This window comes from Aegilops tauschii, chromosome 1 (genome assembly GCF_002575655.3).
Source record: "Aegilops tauschii subsp. strangulata cultivar AL8/78 chromosome 1, Aet v6.0, whole genome shotgun sequence".
Taxonomy (NCBI): domain Eukaryota; kingdom Viridiplantae; phylum Streptophyta; class Magnoliopsida; order Poales; family Poaceae; genus Aegilops; species Aegilops tauschii.
In genome coordinates this window covers 244,091,928-244,113,732 of record NC_053035.3, presented here as the reverse complement: position 1 = coordinate 244,113,732, position 21,805 = coordinate 244,091,928, and the positions used below count along the sequence as shown (strand labels likewise).

At 43.8% G+C, this 21,805-nt stretch overlaps 3 protein-coding genes and 1 pseudogene across 7 annotated transcripts; 2 read left to right on the top strand and 2 right to left on the bottom strand.

Moving 5' to 3' along the window:
• Positions 1–82: 82 nt before the first annotated feature.
• On the top strand, positions 83–8,328 carry LOC109747689 (valine--tRNA ligase, mitochondrial 1-like; annotated as a pseudogene).
• A 158-nt stretch (positions 8,329–8,486) lies between these two features.
• Positions 8,487–13,913, bottom strand: LOC109747690 (uncharacterized). Of its 4 annotated transcripts, none has more exons than XM_040402668.3 (15): positions 13,688–13,842; positions 13,443–13,577; positions 13,117–13,203; positions 12,653–12,724; positions 12,315–12,525; positions 12,116–12,231; positions 11,423–11,819; positions 11,128–11,262; positions 10,894–11,031; positions 10,329–10,484; positions 9,990–10,223; positions 9,751–9,914; positions 9,536–9,650; positions 9,360–9,440; positions 8,487–9,026 (listed from the first exon to the last, which is right to left on the bottom strand). In XM_040402668.3, the coding sequence occupies exons 6-15, from the start codon at positions 12,136–12,138 to the stop codon at positions 8,802–8,804; spliced, it is 1,668 nt and encodes a 555-aa protein (XP_040258602.1). In that variant the 5' UTR covers positions 12,139–12,231; positions 12,315–12,525; positions 12,653–12,724; positions 13,117–13,203; positions 13,443–13,577; positions 13,688–13,842; the 3' UTR covers positions 8,487–8,801. The 4 variants fall into 4 exon arrangements, with proteins under 4 accessions (XP_040258602.1, XP_020162301.1, XP_020162302.1 ...); XM_020306712.4 differs by having other exon boundaries at positions 8,550–9,026; positions 11,423–11,809; positions 12,116–12,234; positions 13,688–13,913; XM_020306713.4 differs by having other exon boundaries at positions 8,550–9,026; positions 11,423–11,809; positions 13,688–13,912.
• A 49-nt stretch (positions 13,914–13,962) lies between these two features.
• Positions 13,963–18,201, top strand: LOC109747692 (uncharacterized). Of its 2 annotated transcripts, XM_020306716.4 has the most exons (4): positions 13,965–14,346; positions 14,395–14,897; positions 14,992–15,061; positions 17,863–18,201. In XM_020306716.4, the coding sequence occupies exons 1-3, from the start codon at positions 14,092–14,094 to the stop codon at positions 15,005–15,007; spliced, it is 774 nt and encodes a 257-aa protein (XP_020162305.1). In that variant the 5' UTR covers positions 13,965–14,091; the 3' UTR covers positions 15,008–15,061; positions 17,863–18,201. The 2 variants fall into 2 exon arrangements, with proteins under 2 accessions (XP_020162304.1, XP_020162305.1); XM_020306715.4 differs by having other exon boundaries at positions 13,963–14,897.
• Positions 18,202–18,225: 24 nt separating this feature from the next.
• LOC109747691 (vesicle-associated protein 1-2) lies at positions 18,226–21,567 on the bottom strand. The gene is made up of 9 exons (XM_020306714.4): positions 21,383–21,567; positions 21,197–21,267; positions 20,995–21,076; positions 20,750–20,865; positions 20,461–20,667; positions 20,313–20,381; positions 20,181–20,222; positions 19,585–19,662; positions 18,226–18,679 (listed from the first exon to the last, which is right to left on the bottom strand). Exons 1-9 carry the CDS (start codon positions 21,510–21,512, stop codon positions 18,575–18,577), a joined length of 900 nt encoding a protein of 299 aa, XP_020162303.1. The 5' UTR covers positions 21,513–21,567; the 3' UTR covers positions 18,226–18,574.
• Positions 21,568–21,805: the final 238 nt, after the last annotated feature.

The window sequence follows — 21,805 nt, the reverse complement described above, 5'->3', positions numbered from 1 at the left end:
TCATTCGCCAGTAGGTCGTTTCAATTTCCACCTTGTTTTCTTCGCCTTTTACCATTTACTGCTTTGCAACACGGGTCAATGCACATGAAACTTGACTATCAAGTTTCTACGCCCCAAGAACTTGGCTTCCAAGCCAGTGCTTTTGTTCAAAACAACGGTCGGTTTTGTGGCATAATCGAAATTTCTCCGTACCACCGCATCTTTCGCCCCCCCCCCCCCAAGTTTAAGCCGCGAACCTCCGCGCGCTAAAACTTGGATCCCACGAACTCTATACGAGGTTCAAAGCTCCCGAATCAAAGCTCCAAAGCACTCCGCCCCCGTCTGATCCCGCCTCTACTTCGAACCCGCCCGAATCGGAAAAATCGCAGTGGTTCTTAATCGCAGCAGTCCGCGCCGGCTGCCGTGGTGGTTGCTGCGGCGGCGGGGAGCTCGCGCCCGAGGGCCCGATCCGCGCCATGGAGGAGGTGAGCAGCTTCTCCCCCGCCGCCTCCCCTCGACCTTTTCGTATCGCGTTGGTTGCTGGTCGCGCAACCCTAGCTTGTGTCTTGGGATCGCTTTTTATTCCGCGGAATTTTGGTTTTGGGGTGCTCTAGTACGGATTTGGGGGTTGTGAGGTGTCATCATCTATGATCGGTGGGGTTAGGTGGCGGTGATTTCTAGGAATGCGGCTCCTATTTTCACCTGGCCTTTGGGCAATCGCTGAAATACCTTCTGTTTGGCTTGGTTGTCTGAACTGATTCGTTTACTGCGCGTGCAGCCGCTCGATGAGAAGGATTTGGAAAGGAAGCTGAAGAAAGAACAGAAGGTGCTTGTTCTAATCTGGTTCTGTGCTGTTCACGATGGAGTAGGAGAATACACTAGTCAAACTGTTTCCTGTGTGAGTAGTTTTACCCACAGGTCATCTGTGTTCTGTGACAGGCGAAAGAGAAGGAGGAGAAGAAGCTCAAGGCAAAGCAGAAAGAGGAGGCCAGACTACAGGTGGCGACCGGCGACGCCAACTCATGTCTTGGTTTGGACTTTGGAGGAGAGGTTCTGTTTGACTGATGTGATTGTCTGTAGGTCCAATCAGCATCTGATGGAGCTAACAAGAGTGAGAAGAAGCAAAAGAAGAAAGGCGCCACCAATGAGAATCCTGAGGATTTCATTGATCCATATACTCCCACTGGACAGAAGAAACTGGTTGCTTCTCAAATGGCCAAACAGTACAGCCCGCCCGCTGTTGAGAAATCGTATGTTGCCTTTCTCGCTTTAGTTGAATCATGCCATCAAAGCTTTTGGAGTCCATGGTCAGAAATTTCTCACTGAACTATGTATTTTCCTTTTCTTACTGTCATGCAGATGGTATCCTTGGTGGGAGTCATCACAGTATTTTGTAGCAGATGCCACAAGCTCAAAGCCACCGTTTGTAATAGTAAGTCCCTCCATGACCCAAATGGCAAATGCTTATATTCAGAATAAGCATCTGCTTGCGATCGCTATGTGAATTGCTCACCAGATGATTTCACACTGTAAATCTTGCGTACAACATAATTTGTACAAATGAAGATGTATTACTGTGAATGACAAGAACTAAATACTTATTTGCAGGTCCTGCCACCCCCAAATGTGACAGGAGCCCTTCACATAGGCCATGCAATTGCAGTGGCCATTGAGGTAGTGATTTTATCTGTACTGGTGCCCTTCTGTTCGCCCCTATCAGCATTGGTGGTGTTCATGTTCTTTTGTTTCTTTGCATTGACAACAATGCAGGATGCTATGATCCGCTGGCGGAGGATGTCAGGCTACAATGCTTTGTGGATTCCTGGAATGGATCATGCTGGCATAGCTACACAGGTCTGCTATGCTTCATGTTGTCTGATAAGTGGTACATTCCAGTGCATAGAACATATATACTGGGTCCAAGGCTCCAGTATCTATCTTCTGCACAAGTTATACCTTTTGTGGTTGTTCATGGCCTAGTATTATTAGCCTGAGTTCAAATTGACGTCTACTCAAAAGTTATGTTGATCATTGAGTCTTATCTGACTGATCCATTGTTACTATTTCTTACTGTAGCAAGTGTTTCATCTAACAAAATCGTTCACCTCCATATCAGGTCGTCGTGGAAAAGAAGATCATGCGTGAGAGGAAGCTGTCAAGGCATGATCTAGGGCGTGATAAATTTCTATCTGAGGCAAGCACTCTGATTTCTGACCCACTATATATCATCTCACCTGTAATGAACTCATGTTTTTTAAAGGATTAAATAATCATATTCATAAATGATTTTTCTTGCATTGAGTCATCTGTTATGTATTTTGCTCAATTCAAGGGAAAGGTCCCTAGATACCAGTACAAAATTCTGCACAAGGTAGCTCATATGCCAATGAATGAACTAAATTTTTACAGTGCCATGAAATGAATTGCTCTGTTAATTTAATTAATTGAGACAATTTTTTGGTTCAGTGCCAGCCCATACTTTGTTATGCTGGTTGATTTTCACATTTACTCATTCGATGTATCAATCATCATTTTTTGCAGGTCCACAACTGGAAAGATCAGTATGGTGGCACCATATCGAGACAATTGCGTACGCTTGGAGCCTCGCTTGACTGGTCGCACGAAGTAAAGTCCTTGTCCGATTCCTCCATTGCTATAGCTAAGAAAAACAACATGTCTGTCTAAATATCGCATAGTTTTTCAGTGTTTTACAATGGACGAGCAGAGATCAGAAGCTGTAACAGAAGCGTTTGTTAGGCTATACAAGGAAGGTTTGATATATAGGTTAGTTTTCCATACAGAATGTGCACTCTTTTTTGTATCTTGTTCTGCTGAGCTTATGTGTTTGCTCATCTTATGTTATTTGGAATCCTCTAAATTACTTTATTACCTCTTGGATGATTCATCATTTGCAGGGATATTCGTCTCGTGAACTGGGATTGCACGCTCCGTACAGCAATTTCTGATATCGAGGTATGTGAGGCATGCACTTTTGCAGTGTGCTGGCCAGTTTGGTTCTTTGCATGTGTGAGCAGGAATGCAGGGTTGTATCTTATATTTCGATTCCTGGTTTTCAGGTTGACCGTGTTGATCTCAAGGCAGAGACTTTGTTAGAGGTCCCTGGTTATAGCAACCCAGTTCAGTTTGGTGTTTTGACATCTTTTGCCTATCCTCTAGAAGAAGGATTGGGTGAAATTATCGTTGCCACAACTAGGATAGAAACTATGCTCGGTGATACCGCTATAGCTGTTCATTCTCAGGATGAAAGATATAAGCATCTGCATGGAAAATATGCCGTCCATCCGTTTAATGGCCGAAAACTAGAAATAATTTGCGCCGATGACTTAGTGAAAGCCACTTTTGGTACTGGCGCTGTCAAGGTAGGTGTGCCCATCTGAAGAGCTGGTTTGGAACTTTGGATGCCTTTACATTCAGAAATCAGTGCCCATTCTTATCTCTATCTTTCTATATGCAGATCACACCAGCTCATGATAGCAAGGACTTCAATGTTGGGAAACAGCATAACCTGGACTTTATCAATATTTTCACTGATGACGGGAACATAAATGAAAATGGAGGTCCACAATTTGAAGGAATGCCACGTTTCACCGCTCGAGCTGCTGTTATTGATGCGCTAAAGGAAAAGGTATTATTATAGTTTCAGTGTTTACCATTTTTCCTTTAGAACTAGTTCTGCTTCATTCATGTAGTTGTATCTAATTTATTGCTTATCCTCAATGTTTTTGGGAAAGATTCATCAATGTATTGTCATAATGGAATAAAAACTTCTAATTCAAAAAAGGTATCATAGTTCTATACTGTTGACTTCTAAAAGCATCTAGAGTCGTCTTGGATGTGATTTGATTTCTTCGAATTTTGCTAATTTATGGAGTGTAAATTTAGTTCTATTTGTATGAGCAACAACATTGTTTTTTTTATGTTTCTCGGTTTTCCTAATTATATTTCAATCGTGAGCCATTTGGCAGGTATGGAAGCATTACGTTGACATGTTTACATTAGAAATATGTTATTCCGTATTTTGATTTGCGCACTATGTGTGGTATATACGTATATGCATAGCTGGCTCTGTTCAAGCTTTTGGCCTCCCTTTTCGATCTGGCATTGTCGTAATATATGAGAATTCTTGAAGATGGCTGATTAATAAGTTGTTTGTTTCATTCAAAGTTTGATCTTGTTACCTGATTATTTATCCTTGTTTGTCGCTTATCTTTTTCCGTAATGTATTGTTTTAGTAATTTCCAAATTTTAATCAATTTGCACTTGTCAATAACTGAAGGGTCTATACAGAGGCATGGAAAATAATGAGATCGAATTAGGTCGTTGTTCAAGAACTAATGATATCGTGGAGCCAATGATCAAGCCCCAATGGTTTGTTAATTGTAACACCATGGCAAAGGCAGCTCTTCATGCTGTGAAATCCAAAGAGATAGAGATCATTCCACCACAATATGAGCAAGACTGGTACAGGTACATCCTATTTGCTTTACTGTTGTTCTGTGGATCTTTCCTTTTATGGATCAGTTTACGCTAACACGAAACGAATAATCCATCCACTACTGTTGTTCTGTGTGCTGCAGGTGGCTTGAAAACATACGCGATTGGTGTATTTCAAGACAACTTTGGTGGGGACACCGTGTACCTGCTTGGTATGTGACATTAGAAGATGACAAAGAGAAAGACATGGGTTCATACATTGACCACTGGATAATCGCAAGAAATAAAAGTGATGCAGTACTGGAGGCAAAACAGAGGTACCCAGAGAAGAAATATCAGTTGGATCAAGATCCTGATGTGTTGGACACATGGTTTTTCAGCTGGTCTTTTCCCCCTAACTGTACTTGGTTGGCCGGATAATACAGCTGATCTTAGTACTTTCTACCCTACTTCTGTTCTTGAAACTGGATTGGACATCCTCTTCTTTTGGGTAGCAAGGATGGTGATGATGGGAATGCTACTCCACGGTGATGTGCCATTTCGAAAGGTAATATGTAGGTTGAAGTTTTATTAGATAGTTCTGGATCCAATTTATGCAATCACAGTTTTGCCAAATGGTTGTCTTGTCAGTAGCTATTATGTGCTTTGCTCCTGTACTGTCGAACCACTCTCTAGGCAGAAGCCTGCTTACGTTCAACTTGGTGATGTGTGACTGCTACAACAAAAACGAATTATTATCACTCTTGGGGGTTCTGCCCATGACCCAATCTTGTGCCATTTATTTATCTTTTCTTTCACTTATTTCCACCTTAATAATGTCTAGATTGACATGTTCTTCTATATTTTTTTTCTGTCAAAAAGCTTTATATATATTTTGCTGCACCTATATGTCCGGGGAAGGGGAGCCTTGGCGCAGTGGTAAAGCTGCTGCCTTGTGAGCTACATGCACCGGGCTGCCCTTTTTTTTATATGTCACATTATCTACTTACAAGCAGTGCATTTCAGTATGTCACATAGCATTGAAATAAACTATGATGACCCAGGTTACTATCCTAATGATGGCAACTTCCACTGGAAGTGAAGCACACCAGTTCTTTAGGGAGCAATTTTTTTAGAATCAGTTCTGTAGGTGTAATTGAAAATCCACAATTAGTTGTTAAACCTTGCGTCATGACTATCTTATCTGTTTCTCAGATTTACTTGCATCCAATTATTCGTGATGCACATGGCCGCAAAATGTCCAAGTCACTAGGAAATGTCATTGATCCCATTGATGTAATAAATGGTATAACACTGGAAGGTCTTCAGAAAAAGTTGGAACAGGGCAATCTGGACCAAGGCGAGTTGGAAAAGGCAAAAGAAGGTCAAAAGAAGGATTTCCCTGATGGTATTCCTGAGTGTGGTACTGATGCCCTTCGTTTTGCTCTGATCTCCTACACTTCTCAGGTTATGCTTATCGCCAGTTTTTCCCATTTCTCTGATTATTATTATTGCAAACCTCTACTAGTACTAAAATTTCTCATTTTTTACCAGTCCGACAAGATAAACCTGGATATCAAGCGAGTGCATGGGTACAGACAATGGTGCAATAAACTGTGGAACGCCATTCGTTTTGCGATGATTAAGCTTGGAGATCAGTACACTCCACCAGCAACTCTCGCGGTGCATACTATGCCGCCCATCTGCAAATGGATACTCTCAGTACTTAGTAAGGCTGTTGGCAAGACCGTGTCATCATTAGAAGCATATAAATTCTCCGACGCGACATCCTCTATATACTTTTGGTGGCAATACCAGCTTTGTGATGTCTTTATAGAAGCAATTAAACCTTACTTCAATGGATCTGAAGAGTTCGAATCTGCAAGAGGTGCTTCTAGAGATACACTATGGGCATGCCTGGACACTGGTTTGCGTCTGCTCCATCCATTCATGCCTTACATAACAGAAGAGCTTTGGCAGCGCCTTCCTCAGCCTAAGGAGGCTTGTAGGAAAGATTCCATTATGATATCAGAATACCCCTCAGCTGTACAGGTAAACATTTCTTTTCAGGACAACTTAGGAATGAACCAGAGGATTTGATCTTCTAGTTACTGTTTTTCGAGAACGGTACTGTAGGGCCTACTGCGCAGGATTAACAAGAAGCTACTCTCACCCGCAAAAAAAAAAAAGCTACTCTATAATGAATATATGAAAAAAAATGCAAAGTAAAAGTTAGCGTATTATCTCAATTTGAGAAATCCTACGTTTAAGCAATTATATACCCCACAATACAATTTTGTTATCACTACTTGTGCCTGATAAATTTCCTGGGACGACAGGAATGGGCAAACGATAAAGTTGAGAATGAAATGGAGATTGTATTAGATGCTGTGAGTAAGCTGAGATCTCTCCGGCCACCAACAGATATACAGTTAAGGTGTGTTTCTGTTCACCAAATAGATCATTTTGAGTTTCACACAGTATGGCAGATGCTATGCTCAAATATACTAAGATTGCCATTTTATTTTAGTCTAGGTTCATAATAAGTTTGCTCTTTTCTAGCTGATAACATATCTATATTTTCACCTCAACAGGAGCCCATCTTTTGTGCTCTGCCGAAACCTAGAGATTGCAGCCACTGTTTGGTGCTACCAGGCTCAAATTGCAACGCTTGCTTCTGTATCATCTCTTAAGGTTTGACAGATCATGCAATATCTATGCGTATTTCTGTCTTTTCTTGCACTTTCGTCGCCTCTTTAAGGCTTAAAAAAATCCTTTTGGAAGGAAGCTGAAGATATATGTGCCACAAGTAACCATATACTCCGATGATATATGCCTTGCTCTTGCCGTATGCAGTGGTGGACCTAGGATCAAATTACTGGGGGTGCCAAACATCAATACATAGGCAAAAGTAGTATAATTGTGCCTGGACATCATAGTAAATTCAGCAAATAGTCCAAAAATTAAGGTTAAATATACTATATAAACTATTTTTTTGTTTTATAGGGGGTGCCATGGCACCCACGTCACCCCCCTAGACCCGCCCCTGGCTGTATGCACATTTCCTGTTTCAACTCACCTTACTTTGTCAGTACATAAAATTCTAATTCCGTGAAGGTCTTAGGCAATCATGTCTTTGGCCTGCAATTCGAAATTGATACGTGCACCTAACTAAAAAAAGCAAAGTTCTGACCAAGCAATTTTCCAGATCCTGACAGAGGATGATCCAACCCCACCCGATTGTGCCACAAATATTGTAAACAAAGATCTAGCCGTGTATCTCCAGCTCCGAGGGGCTCTCGACACGGAAGCTGAACATGAGAAGCTTAGGAAGAAGAGAGAGGAAGTTCAAAAGTAAGTGCAGTTATGCTACTGTTAAATTAGCTAATCCACTAATTCTGTTCATATTGGTCTTTTCTTTTTGAACTTCGATTCGTTTTCTTTATCTTTGGTAGTAACATGCTCCGTTTTCCATCACCAATGCAGGCAATATGATACCTTGTCACAGAAAATGAGTGCATCAGGCTACCGTGAGAAGGCCCCACAGAGCAAGCAGGATGATGACATGAAAAAACTTGCTACTCTGTTGGAGGAGCTGGAGATCATCAGCGAAGCTGAGAGTAAACTGGATGCAAAAAACTGACAAATGTTTTGTGACTCAATCTTTTGAAAGCCTGCAAATATGATTGGCATGCATCTAGATGGACGATCCTCGGCACCCTGTACAGTCACTCCCACAGTTGTCACTGTTTGTAAAAAGCCTCGTCCAAGCATTTTTGGATATCTTAGCACATGTAACGTGACATGTCTAGATGGATCATCATCATCACAGTTGCCACAGTTGCGTTGTGAAGGCTCACTGTTTGTAAAAAGCCTCGTACAAGTTTTTTTTTATATATACCTTAGTATGTGTGACATGGGTGTGCTTTTAGGGGCCTCATCTTATGCATTTTCAAAATTTCAGCTTGATTTGTGTCCATTTCACATTGTTGGCATTTTTCCGATTGCTGTGGAGTGTGGTGGACTCTTTGATTGGTGAGGTGAGAGAATTTGTGCTTTGCAAAATAAAACTGTTTTCTCTTCACGCAACGGACACATAAAATATGTATCTGTTAAGTGCTTTGCAGGCTAATACATGACAGTAAAATTCATAAACTCTAAATTACGCGGAATCATTAGGAAATATCATGAATTCCTAAGTTCCAGAAAGCTCAGAATCGTACATTGCAGGGACAAGATTGTAACACAATGGGTCAAGTCAGCTGCCTGTCCTAGCTTTGTATCTTCAGCCAAATAAGTAATATTGTACACTGATTGATACACGTCAGTTCATCCATTCTCAGCGAAGAGGTGCACATATCTGTGAGGATCGTCTGCTCCTGTGATTGTCAAGGTGCTCCGATGAACCCTCCACTAACAGTTCTTTTCAGGGCATCAACATAGGGTAAAATCCTCTCAACATCAGGTCCATAATAAAGCGAGAATATCGCCTTTGCCTGGGCGAATGTAGCTGCTGCACTTGCCCTGTCCCCCAGAGACAGCTCGATGGAAACAAGCTTGATCAGCTCATGTGCAATGGCTATGTGTTTGGGGTGGTACAGCTTCTTGAGGATCTGCATTATTAAAAGATGCACTTCAGAAAAAGTGAAAATTTCAAAAGTGGATTTTGTGAAGCTGTAATCGACAAACACACTTCTTAGCATGAATTTAGCCGTTTATCTAGGGAGCAAACAAGTTTCCAGAGGCTTCCTCTCATGACAAGTTAAGTGATGAAGTCCAAAATTGTGATAACATCATCATCTCCTATCTTTGTAAAGCCTAGCTGATAATTTGACTACTGCTTGTCGGAGAAGGGAGCACTATGCATCCCGAGATCAAAGTACATTTCTCCCATTGTATTTCTCAGTAAACGAGTTAGAGATTTGAGCGATAATTGAGGTGACTACCATAATTGATGCTTCGCAGTGCTTTCTTGCTTGTTCTTGATCTCCTATCTTTGCAAAGGCTTCTGCAATCGCATCTTCTGCCTGCATGTAAATTTTGAGACATATTTTTCAACAGTGAGTGCCAGGAGAATTTGGAGCCAAATTTCTATCAAGGTGAGTAACATGAGCGCCCTAACCTGGGCAAGAGCCTTGCTATATGGGTGCCTCAACTTCTTTATCTGTTGTAGGGATTGTAATGCATCTGTGATGGGAATTTCGGAGATTCCGTCTATAACTGCAAGTTCCTTAAACCTGTGAATTGAATTGTTATCCGACTTTGCTAAGATTAAAAATTCACTGATGGAAGATGCAACCAAATTCAGATAGCCACATTCAATAATGCATAACATACCTATTGATCTTTGACGCTGCCTTCTCTGATGTAGCAACAGCAGAAGACAGGTTAATTTGTGATCTACAGCTCATGCAATATCCAGGATCAATCTTCAAATCAGCATTATTTCTGAAAAACAATTTCCCAACCTTCTCTATATCTTCATCAACCTTGGAAACATGCTGAACAAAAAGAATTTCAGACTGATGCCACCAAACTAGCTATTAGAAAATTTCGGGAGGGAAAAATCATCTTACAGGCAATGATAGTTTGCAGATATCAGATTCATCTACGGAAACGTGCACACAATTCTCTTCGGATTTGTAGCAAGTTGATTCTGACACGGCACCAAGACAGCTACTTCGTGGACAACAAAATGAATCAATGACAAGGTCCGATAGATGTAGCTCTGAACAACTTGAACACTGGCAACTAAATTTGTAATTCTCCTGAAGTGACTTTTGTCTTTTCACAAGATTCATCTCACCAGCCTAGAAATGAGAAGCACAAACAGTGCAAAGCATAAATTCATGGTTACTTTTAATTATGTCACACATACACTGATACACATACAAGAGAGGAAGGATGGGAGAGACCTGTGGACCATATGATAGCTCGACTGGGCTCCCTGATTTTATATATGTGGTAGATCTTAGAAAGAGAGTGCGCGAATGAAAATATGAATGTACATTTGGCCGGCACGAGTGATTAAAGAGGCTACCAGACATGTAGATAGCTTGAGCAACCTTGACCTAGCAGTAAGCAAAAACAAACACAGGTTACAGATGGTAAAGAGACTAAATGAGCATCAGACGCAGAAGCCACATAAAGCAAAGTAAACAATGCCATGCATTCTATACTAACCCTACAGTGTAATGTAGTGTGATTTACAGGTACCTACTTGACATAACAAGGTCTAAAACATTCCACACATTTTCTCAAGTTTATGAATTTAAACATCTTATCATCTTTTTCCTGGATCTTATCAAGTTTTTTACTTTCAGGACAACACCGTGTGCTTAAGTAGTGTACTAATATCTAAAGGTCGGAGGATAAATCAATAATAAGACGCATCATACTGAATAGTAGGCAATATATATTCCTCAATTTTTATAGGATGGTGTATTGATCCCAGAAAAGAAAAGGGTGTAGAAGACAAACCTGCTCCACACTACACATAACTCCATCATCAGCTGCAGAATACCCTTTATTCTCTGTCAGTCCCTGGCTTCCATCCATGGATTTCATACAAACAATAGCAATTGAATTGACTTTAACTTGACATATCAAAAGAACCATCTGTACAAGATCAAAGAATGCTTATTAACCCCTGCTGAGATATCAAAGCAATACCCATGTACGTAAGGGGAAACTCAAAAAATAAGTCACATATACCTGAGCTAAAGTTTCCTCTTTCCACGAAAGATCTGATTTATAATGCTTTTGGAGGCATGATAACAAGACAATCGCATATATATGTGATTCCAACTTGCTAGTAGGAGAATCTACATCATAGTGCTGAATGAGATCCTGCAATAGCCATTTTAGCCCATTAGTTCCTGGCCTAACAGTACTTAGAATACTTGTGCTATATATCTTGTTTTAGAGAGATACTTATGTTATAATATCTAATGCTAACAGCACCACAAAATGGTAAGCTCGTATGAAAATATAAGTTTTTTTTTTTTACCATTTTTGGACCAGAGATGGCAGAGCTCTTTCCAGTCAGCATTCTGCTGTCTATGTATTGTGCCATTAGTCGCCCAGCTAAAACTATATCAGCTGGCAAAACAGCTGCCCAATGGGCACCTCCACATTCGTGCCTATGTTCAGCAATTTGTTTAGAGTCTGTAGCCTTGCACCTTGTAGAAGTTAGGCTCAGTATTCCAAGATCAACTGCATTACTGTTAGATTCAAGATAAGTGTCTTGATTCCAAGAGATTCCGCCTACAGCTTGCTCTTGGCACTTTCTTGAACAATAAACTGGTATTGTACACAAGGGACAGAACACAACATCTGCAGGTGCTTCACTAAAGCAATAATGGCAGTGAGTCTCCCGGCAAGATTTCAGGATAATCTGCATACAACTGTTGCAAGTAAGAGACATACAAAACTTCAGTTTAAAACAATTGACAATTTTGCAAAAAATAAACACAACAAATAATTGCACATAAAGCACATAGAGTTTAGTTAAATGCCTGGCTTCATAAAACAATCTTGTATTGTATACACCTCAAATAAACACATAACTTAATCAATTCATATGTGAACTACACAAAAGATTTTGGCAACTTGATATGGCCTCCGAAAATAAATAGGACAACAGGAAGGTTGGGACACAGCATTTGGTGTATACAATTGAAGAGATAAATCAAAATCATACCGCAGCAAGAGGATCCTCAACATGAATCAAGGAGGTCGGAGGAATATCATCTGGAGATGTCATTCCTCTACCTTTGTTCGGCGTTGCAATACACTCAAGGACAACCTTATGTGCATCTGCTGCCAGTTAGCCAAATATTATCTGTCACTTAGTATTAGGTACAGATCCAAAAAAGTTGTATGTGTGCCCAAAGTCCAACCTGTATGTGCCAATCCTGCATCCTTGCAATCACTGCTTGATCTTCCAACTTTGTTCACACATTGAGGCTTTAACAATATCAACTTCAACTCTTGTTCTATGTTGCTCTTCCCAGAAGAAGTTACTTCCATGCTCAATGCAACCTCTAGATCATGCATGGCAGATGAATAATTCTTCAACGATGCATTTACCATTCCCCTCCTGTACCATGCCTGAAACACAGAAACAGGTCAAACTAAAACATTGATTTGGCTTCCATGCTGGAGCTTGAATTCTCAAAAACAGAGAAACAAACATTACGCGTAAGATGCATTGTTACAACTATCACACTCCTACTACCTTCGCATAATTAGGTGAAACAGAGATGGCCCTGTCGCAATCCCGCAGACACTCTTCCAGGAGGCCCAATTTCTGCAAAATTCAGAAAATCCATTAGAATATATGCAAGGACACCTCAGGAAACAGGACAAAACAAATCATTTTGGATTTCGCTACAATCGAACGTCAGATTTTTTAGCATGGAAAATCGAACGTTTTTTATGGCAAATTTAGTAGTTGTTCAGTTTTTGCCCGGATTTTCCATGCTTGCTAAAGCAAATTGCCATCCTCGCGACCGTAAAAAACATTCGATTTGCCATGGTTAAAAATCTGACGTTTATTTTTTCACAATGCAATTAAACATGACAAAGTTTAGTACCTGCCTCCCAAGATGCTCACTATTTTTGATGGGAAAAAAAGTCCTATAATAAGAAAACTGCACCAAACATGTCCAGATTCTGCAAACAGATATATCAAAAACTCACATGCATAGTGGAGGCACGGTTGACATATAATGCAGGTACCAAGATATCACCAGTGCCATCAGAACTAATCGGTGCGTAACGCAGCGCCTGCAGAAATACAAACGAAAGAAAAGCCTATTATCACCAATTCAAAAAATGTGACTAAGAGGAACTGGGGTCAATTCTAATAAATCAAGTTGACACTATTTTAACAACCAAACAAGTGAACAACCCCACAGACTTCACTGCTTACCTCTGCATATGGTTTGGAACAAAACTCTCTCTCTCTCTTTTTTCACAGCACAGGTGCAATGAGCCGTATTGACAAGTTTGTGGTTACAAATTACCTGTGAATAGAACCCAAGGGCTTGCTCGAACTCCCTCCTGGAGAAGCAGGCATTGCCCCGGCCCTTCAGCTCCGCTGCCCTCCCCTTGTCCTTGCGGCACAGCGCGAGCTCCGGGTCGGCCAGCTCGCCGATGACCTGAGAGACGGCGCGAAATAGCCACTGAGACCAGCGACCGAGCTACGATGGTGACTAGTGCCCCGGCCAGGAGCACAGAATAAGAGTGAAGCGGCGGGCTGGGTGGTTACCTGGTGGAATAGAGGGAGGTCGTCGAGGAAGGCGAGAAGGAGAGAGGTGGTGGAAGGGAGGTCGCGGGTCGTGCCCTCGCCGACGGCTCGCCGGATATCGGCCGGCACCGCCGATTTCAGTCGCTCCATGGAAACAAAAGCGGGGGCCGGAAGTGAGAGGGTGACGTCACTGCCTTGAACCCCAGGACGGCAGTTGGGCCTAGAATTTCGAATCTGGCAGAAAATGCGGCCCAATATAGTGAGGAAAAGCCGTAGGCCCGTGGCCCAGCCTTGCTTCCCGCACGGGCGCAAAGCAAAACCGCAACCCGTGGGGAACGAGGCTGCAATCCCCAATCTCCCACTCGCCGGAGCACCCCACCCAACCGCCTCGGTCGTCGGCGAGGAACCTGCTCCGGTAGGCGGAGATGGGCGGGCACGGCGGGCTGAACATCCTGCCGCAGAAGCGGTGGAACGTCTACAGGTTCGACAACCAGGAGAAGGTCCGCGTCGACGAGGCCGAGGCCGCCCGCCAGGACCAGCTCCAGCGCGAGGCCACCCGCCGCCGCGAGTCGCACGCCCGCCTCGTCGCGCTCCGCCGCAACCGGGGCCTCCAGTCCGACTCGCCCTCCCCTCCCCGTGCCCCATCTCCACCCCCCTCCTCCGCCCGGTCCGCGGATCAGGTCGCCCCGCCGCGGCCTCCACCCCCTGCCGCCCGGTCCGCGGATCAGGTCGCCCCGCCGCGGCCTCCACCCCCTGCCGCCCGGCCCGCGATTCCACCCCCCGTCGCCTCCGACGGAGACCACATCAACCTCTTCTCCGGCGGCGGTGGGGCCGCTGACTTCGCCGCGCTTGCCTCCGCTAGCGGCGGGAGAGGCGCAGCTCGGGAGAGGGAGCCTGCGGCAGACACTAAGCCAAACCCTAAGAAGCGTAAGAAGGAGGAGGAGGTTAGGACGGCGGGGCCTGACGACGAGAAGTACAAGCTGGGTTATGGCCTTGCCGGCAAGGGCGTGGCTGCGCCCTGGTACATGTCGAAGCCTTTTGCTTCCTCCTCTAAGGAGAGGAGAGATTACCCCGAAGGCAACGGGGAGAAGAGGAGTGGAGGGAAGAAGAGTATCGAGGAGCTTAGGGAGGAGAGGAGGAAGAGGGAGGCCAAGGAGAAGGAGCGTGAGCGAGCTTTGCTTGCCACTACAGCAAGGAAGGAGAGGCAGCCAGACCGGGGCTACTCGTCGAGGTAGTGTCATTGTAGAAGAAGGCAGTTGTTGTGATTTCATTAATTTTCATTGTGATTCCATCGTGATTGTTGTCTGTGTATTCCTTGGATGCAGGTATGTGCGTCGATGATGCAAGGGTTTGTGTGATTTTATCTGCAGGATCTGCAATGGATGATTATTTGAGGTATGATAGTCATAGTAATCCCTGTTTGATTTTAAATTTTGGATTGACACAAAATATAGATTATAAGGATGCAGTCCAAGCAAAGAGAATCATTAGTTGTTCATGTTTTACTCTGACGTGCTTTAGCAAAACTGTTATATGTATTGTACTGGGCAACAAGTTGGATTAATTCATGTCACATCATGCAATTACGTTCTGATCCTGTGGACTTGCAAACAGAAACGCAATCGTTTTTTTTCTCGAATACGCACAAGCATGCATATCATATATTGATAGAAGAAAGGGTGAAGAGACCCATCCACGGTTCGAATACAATGCCAAAAGGCAACACACCACGCTAATCCCTGGGATTAGAACCACACCTACTACACATGAGAAAGAGAGAACTTGCCTTGCCCAAACTCCAGCCACAAAGGCGAAGAAGATGGGGACAGAGCAAACAGGCCACGTCACTACCGTTGCAAGCCACAACTAAATCGCAATGAGGACTACAGAGCTGACTGGATCAACGTACACCCCCCCCCCCCCACATAGCGCCTAGAAGAGTCGGCAAGTGGGTGGTAGGATCGCCGGACCTGAAGAAGAAGATTTGCAGGATGCGCCGGCGATGGCATACATAGCGCCCTGGAGGTCCATGTCCTAAGAGGCAACCCACACCAAAACGAAATGCCCCAAACTCTGGCTCCGAGGACTCCACGAACAGCCAAGGCAACGCCTTCATGAAGGTAACGACGCCGTGACGCCGCCACCGCCTGTTTTGGGGAGCCGGAACAAGGGTTTCCCCCAGCGTTTGAGGAGGGACATGGTCAGGGCCACGGCAGCGCCCCCAAGAAGGACACGACACCCGCAGGCGTCATCGCTGCCAACAATGGCAAACCATGCAGAGATTTGGCCCCGGCCGATGACCGTGTGGAGTCCACCGCCATAGGAAGGAGAGATACGCTCATCAACGGTGGAGATAGGTGACACCGGATGCCGCCGGCCTCCCCACCACAAACGATGACCACGACCAGCCGTCCTCGCTGCACAAAGCGAACACCCGTCGGGCCACCACCCAGAGCCGCCTCTCTGGCATCCGGGATCCACAACACGCCGCAGCCTGCCAGATTCCCACCACCGCGCACACTGACCGTCGGGCAGAGCCGACTCTGGATGCTGCCGGCACCACGCCAACACCTCCGGCTGCCCCCAACCACGCCGGTGAAGGAGGAACACCTAGGCGCGCGCCCACCGCAGCTTCGTGCCGCCGGCCGGCGCCGAGCCCGCAACACCCTGGAGGAGAACCGATCTGGGCTGGGAACCCCAGATCAGCCGCCATGGCCGACCCCCATGCTGCCCCCGCAGCCGTGGTGACCCAGCCGCCGCCCCAGGCGTGCCAACTCTGCCGCCACGCCGGGCACCCAGGGGCGCCGTCATGCCTTAGCCAGAGACCCCTCGCAGGGAGGGGAGGAGAGCCCGCCGTCTGCCGGGCGGCGGCGGGGGAGCTGGGGGGAGGGAGGGCCAGTGCGGCGGCGGCTAGGGTTCGCCCGAGCCGCCCCCTGGAGGCGACGGGAGTAGAAACGCAATCGTAATGATTTTATGTTTTGTTGCTACTATGACATGAGATGATATCTTGTCGGAGATGTTGTCAAGATGTTTTCCAGAGCTTCATATTCAATCCACCCCTTCCCAAGTTATCTTATCTGCCATTGTGGTCTATCTCCTCTTGTTTTATCGAGTCTTCACTTTTTTACTTTTCATATTAATATATATTTCAGCGGAGAGAAGATTCGCTTTCCTGAATGTTTGTTTGAGGGTGTAAATATGCTCACACCAAAAAAGAAAGAATCCTTTGTTGCAAATTGGTGATGAATATGTTCCATACATAACATTTAGCTCGTCCAACACCGCCTAAGGTGGTTTGGCCATATCCAACGGAGGCCTCCAGAAGCACCTGTTAAATAGTGGGATTCTAAGGGGTAGTGAAAATACCAAGAGCCTCTTTGATTCGCATGATTTTTAAAACACATGGATAGGAAAAATACATGATTGGAATAGTATGTCCTCTGGAATCCTAGAATCCTATAGGATTCGGAAATTATAGAATTTGGATAAAAAGGTATTTGATGACATGGGAAAAATAAAAGAATTTTACATTAATAAGTGGATGTAAATTTCCCTCCAAAATAAAGTGCAAACCAATACTTAGAAAGTTTCCTAAGGACTCCAATCTTACAAATCAAACAAGCTATGTAGGAAAATTTCTTGAGGAATCAAATCCTACAAATTTCCTTTGAATCAAAGGAGCCTGAGTGTCAGGGGTGACCAAAGTTGACATGGGTGGATGCGGTAAAAAGGGAGCTGAAGGATTGGATAGTGGATAGTACACAGAGAAGTAGAGAGTTGGCTGTTCGTAGGACTACATGGAGATTTGCAATCCATGTGCCAAAACCTTAACCTAGTCTATTATACTTCGTTTACTCTCTTTTTTCTTCTCTCTTTCGTTTTTTTTTTCATATGTTTCTGTTGGGTTTCACGTCTAGCCTAACTATCCTCCTGCAAATTAGATGTTGTAACTTAGTAAGATAGTTTTGCAATGGTAAGCATTGTATGGTTATGGCGATTTGCTGGTAATGCTGCCCCTTTGCTGATGCTTGAAAATAGAAATTTGTTAAAATTTTCTGATGGTAGTTTGTTTTATGATCCTGAACTCCACTAGAGGAGGGACAATCGGACCATTTAACACATTTGCAGATCTAGTTTAGTTTAGTTCTTTTGAAGACAATCAACTTTTCTGTTTGCTGATCTTGTCTCTTCCTCAGAAAACCGAAGATGGACGTCTCTAACTTGCATGCAAATGTTTTGAAAGATCAATGCGGAGACAAAAAGACATGTAGCTCAAGTGCCATTGGATGAACTTTCAAGCAGTTCAAGAATATCTCAATATAAAGATTCATTAGCGATTAGCTTGTGTATTTTTTTCCTACTGTAAGACGAACAAGTGTGTTAGTGTAGCGTGCCGATCCAGCAATCACGCCCTCTGTTCTTGTAAATTTTATCAACTCTTACCTGGTGTATACAATTGCTTGGGTTACGGTCTGCACTTTGTAAAGAAAACACTCCAATGTGTTGCACTACACTGCTAGAGTTGTTGCTTTTGACGTTCCAAGTCTGCTACCAACCGATTCAAGCAATCGTATATTTAGATTTGGACAGGTACTGTTTGGTACATCCACACTGAAGCTGACAATAAACAAGTCATACAATCACAAACCACAATCAAGGGCCGTTAGTTTCATATCACTAATTAAAATACATTATGGATCAAATTAGATGCCACTCCACAGGACATGCCCCATCAATTGGACATTTACAAACTTCATCAAGCTTGGTTTGATCTGAAGTTTCAAAAAGGGGAAATAAAAATATTGTTCCCTGTAACCTTGGTAGCTGGCCGGCGACGAACACCACGAGATGTTACCTTTTATTTACTGTAGGAATTAAATCAATAGACTGGACTTGAAACTGAAACCCTCATTTCTTTACAAGATAGCCCAGAATGATGCTAAGCAGCCCACACACCAGTACAAATATCAGCGAGAATCCTCCTTGTTTACTGGCATCACGCCTTACTAGCTCCTGCATGTTGAAGAGGCAAATGTTTAACATTCAGTTTGTAAAAGGATCAAGGTGGTTGCGGATATCAGAATTTGGCAGGTCAATTCTTCCAGCAAGGACTTTGACTTCATTTTACAATCTAGATTTTGCATCTTGATGTTCAAATAAAATCATTCTGGTCGAAAACTTGAATTTTTTTGGTTCCTCAATTAGCACAGTATTTAGTTTAGGCTAGCAGAAATCAACTAAAATACATCCTCCCGACGCAGCAGTCTGATCGTCCTAGGTGATAATTCTTAATTCACCAGTTTGATCATATTCATGGAGTTCACTTGAGGGAATTTCTCCATTGGAAAGGAAGAAGTAGGACTTCATTGACCCAGAATCATCTGCTCCCTCTATCTTGGAGCATCAAGAGGATAGGTTCCATCTCTTCTTCGAGTCCCTGCCGTATTCCCTTCAAACAAGCAAATGAATTTTCTGGGCAGAGCTACTCCAGTTCTTACAAGTGCCTACTTCACATTATTGAGTGTATAAGTGAGCATCTACTATTGTTTCCCATCCATATCTAGAGTAGGTGCGTGATACTTCAGGCAACAAAACTCTGTTGATACAATATGGGTATCCCTATAAGAACACAAAATTACACGCAATGTTGAACAAACTGCATTAATTAATGGTGTATACTGCCACACATATGCAATTTGGACCCTTCAACAGTGGTTTTTGTGTGTATGTTTTACAGGAGCATTTACTTAGCTTATGTACTGACATTATAGTTGGGAGTAAAACGGACCTTTTCATATATATTAATCATGAAGACAGACCTCTTCCATTATTAAGTACATCTGCTTTTAGGGTGCCAATGATAGCTCATGGAAAGAGCACATGATTCAAACTTTCGAACTTAAAACAGTAATACTCACCAACTCATTGTGAAGCTTCTTATTTTGCTCAAGGGCAGAATCCTTTTCCTTTGTCAATTTTGTAATTAAAGCCAACAGCTGGATTGGAGAAAGGGGTGTGGTTATTCAGCCAGAAACAACAATTTCAAGTGAAATCCAAAGATAGATTACATTCTCATTGAACAAGTAAGATGATACCAGGAAGGCCGAGACAATCACTAGTTAAACACTAAAAACAAGCTAAATTATAAGATGTCCATGTAACCAATGCCAGTTGTATGATGTCTATGGTGAACTAGAAGGATGGCCAAGACAATAAGATCTAAAGCAAATTAAATGGATGGACAACAATACCCATGTGTGCACAGTTAAAAAAAAATCATAACTACACTTGATCATATAATTCCAATATGAAGCAACTAAAAATCGATCATATGCCTTATTCTTAGCAGAGGAAACATATTATTGCAGTATTGAATCGGCAAGGATCAAAATGTGTCAAATAAGTATCTCCAGTATTTCACTTGCCGTGTGACCTGGCTGTTAGTATTGAACACAGAACAACAACTAAGGAAGACAAGAACTGCCAAACTGCTTTGGAAGGCAAAAGAACACACCTCAAGGGACTGTGCATCAGGCCCTGTATATGTTCTTGTTTCCTGCGGTTTCATATCAGAAGGCAAACAACCAACATGTTAAAATTATATTAAAAAAATAACTATAGAGCATAGAACTCATATAGCACATACAGCAGCATGTCCTGCAGCCTTCAGTAATTCTTCAGTCCTTACAACGGGTCCAGTAGGTGATCCGACCTCCTGAAAACACATCATTTATGTCCTTAGGGACTCACACTAATAGAAGAAATACCACGTATGAAACATTCAGTAGACTTACTGTCCCCAGCTCAGCTGATCTCAAGGACACCGAGCCACTCGACAGCTCCGAAGCGCTCCTCCCATTATTCACAATTCGCTGCATAGGCGCCAAGATACGCTGTGGCCCATCGCTTTCCTCCGCAATCTCCGACGGCGATTCGGGTGGCATCACATAAGTGACCCTCATCCTCACCTCCTCGACAACGTTACCCTCTTGTTTCATGAACTAGGAAACACCCACAAGTTCATTGTCAAACTAAAGCCATGAACCACATCAAAACTACACTCTAGTCTAGTACTAGCATTACCATTTGAGGGGTGATGTCCTTGGCCGATAAGCCATCGGCGACGACCACGCTTTGCACCAAGAATTTGTCCTTGCACTGCAAGTCCGGCGGTGCAACAGTCTGGGCTTGCATCGTCACTGGTCCACACAAAACGCGTTGAAACACCTCCAATGAATGAAATGAAATAAAAGGAGTACTGTAAAGCCTGAACTTGAGCAGTTTCTTGAGCTGTAGGTGGTCCAGTGAACATAACAACAACACAGTACCTACAACTTCGCAGGTGGACCGTGGCCGCACGACGCCATTGTTGGGGCGCACGCAGTACTTCTTGGGGCTCGTCGTCTTAACCTACTACCCGGACGCATCACAGAGGCACCAAGAAAAGCATAACTCATAAGAGGATCCCTCAAGAAGCTAAAGCGACAGGATTTTCTAGGGTTTAAACACGGCGGTTAACAGGAGAACCACCTTAAAGGCGACGGTTCTGTCGGTCTTGTTGATCATCTTGAGGGGGCAGGAGATCTGCTTGTCGAGCTCGACTGGGCATGCCGAGAAATTGCAGAGGGGTCAGCGGGAAAATTCAGGAGAAAAGCAATCCGAAGCGAGAGGAAGGTAGCAAGGGGAGCTTGGGGGCGAGAGGAGCGGGGAGCTTACAGGGGAACTGGAGCTCGGGCGGGTCGACGTCGAGGAGGTCGCTGGAGGCGGCCATGGCTGCTGTGCCCGCGGAGGAAGGGGAAGTGGTGGTGGGAAAAGGGAGCACAGGGTGCTGGACCGCTGGGGCCATTACTTCTTTGCCTCTTTGGGTTTGGATGCAAATTTCCGTGGAGTTCTATGTTTGGCTAATTGGTTTGAAAACTCTGTGCATGGTGAGAATGTATTTCTATGATTTCATACCTGGGGCCTGTTTGGATATCGTTTCCCTTCTAAATACACTTGTAAAAAATGCAGGCCTCCGCCCGTCGTTTTAGTTTTTACTCGAAATTTGCCCGTAAATAAAATACACCCGTATTAAATTACAACCATTCCAAGCGTGGCCTTATTATTCCCTCCTCTCCGAATTATGAGATGTTTCAGATA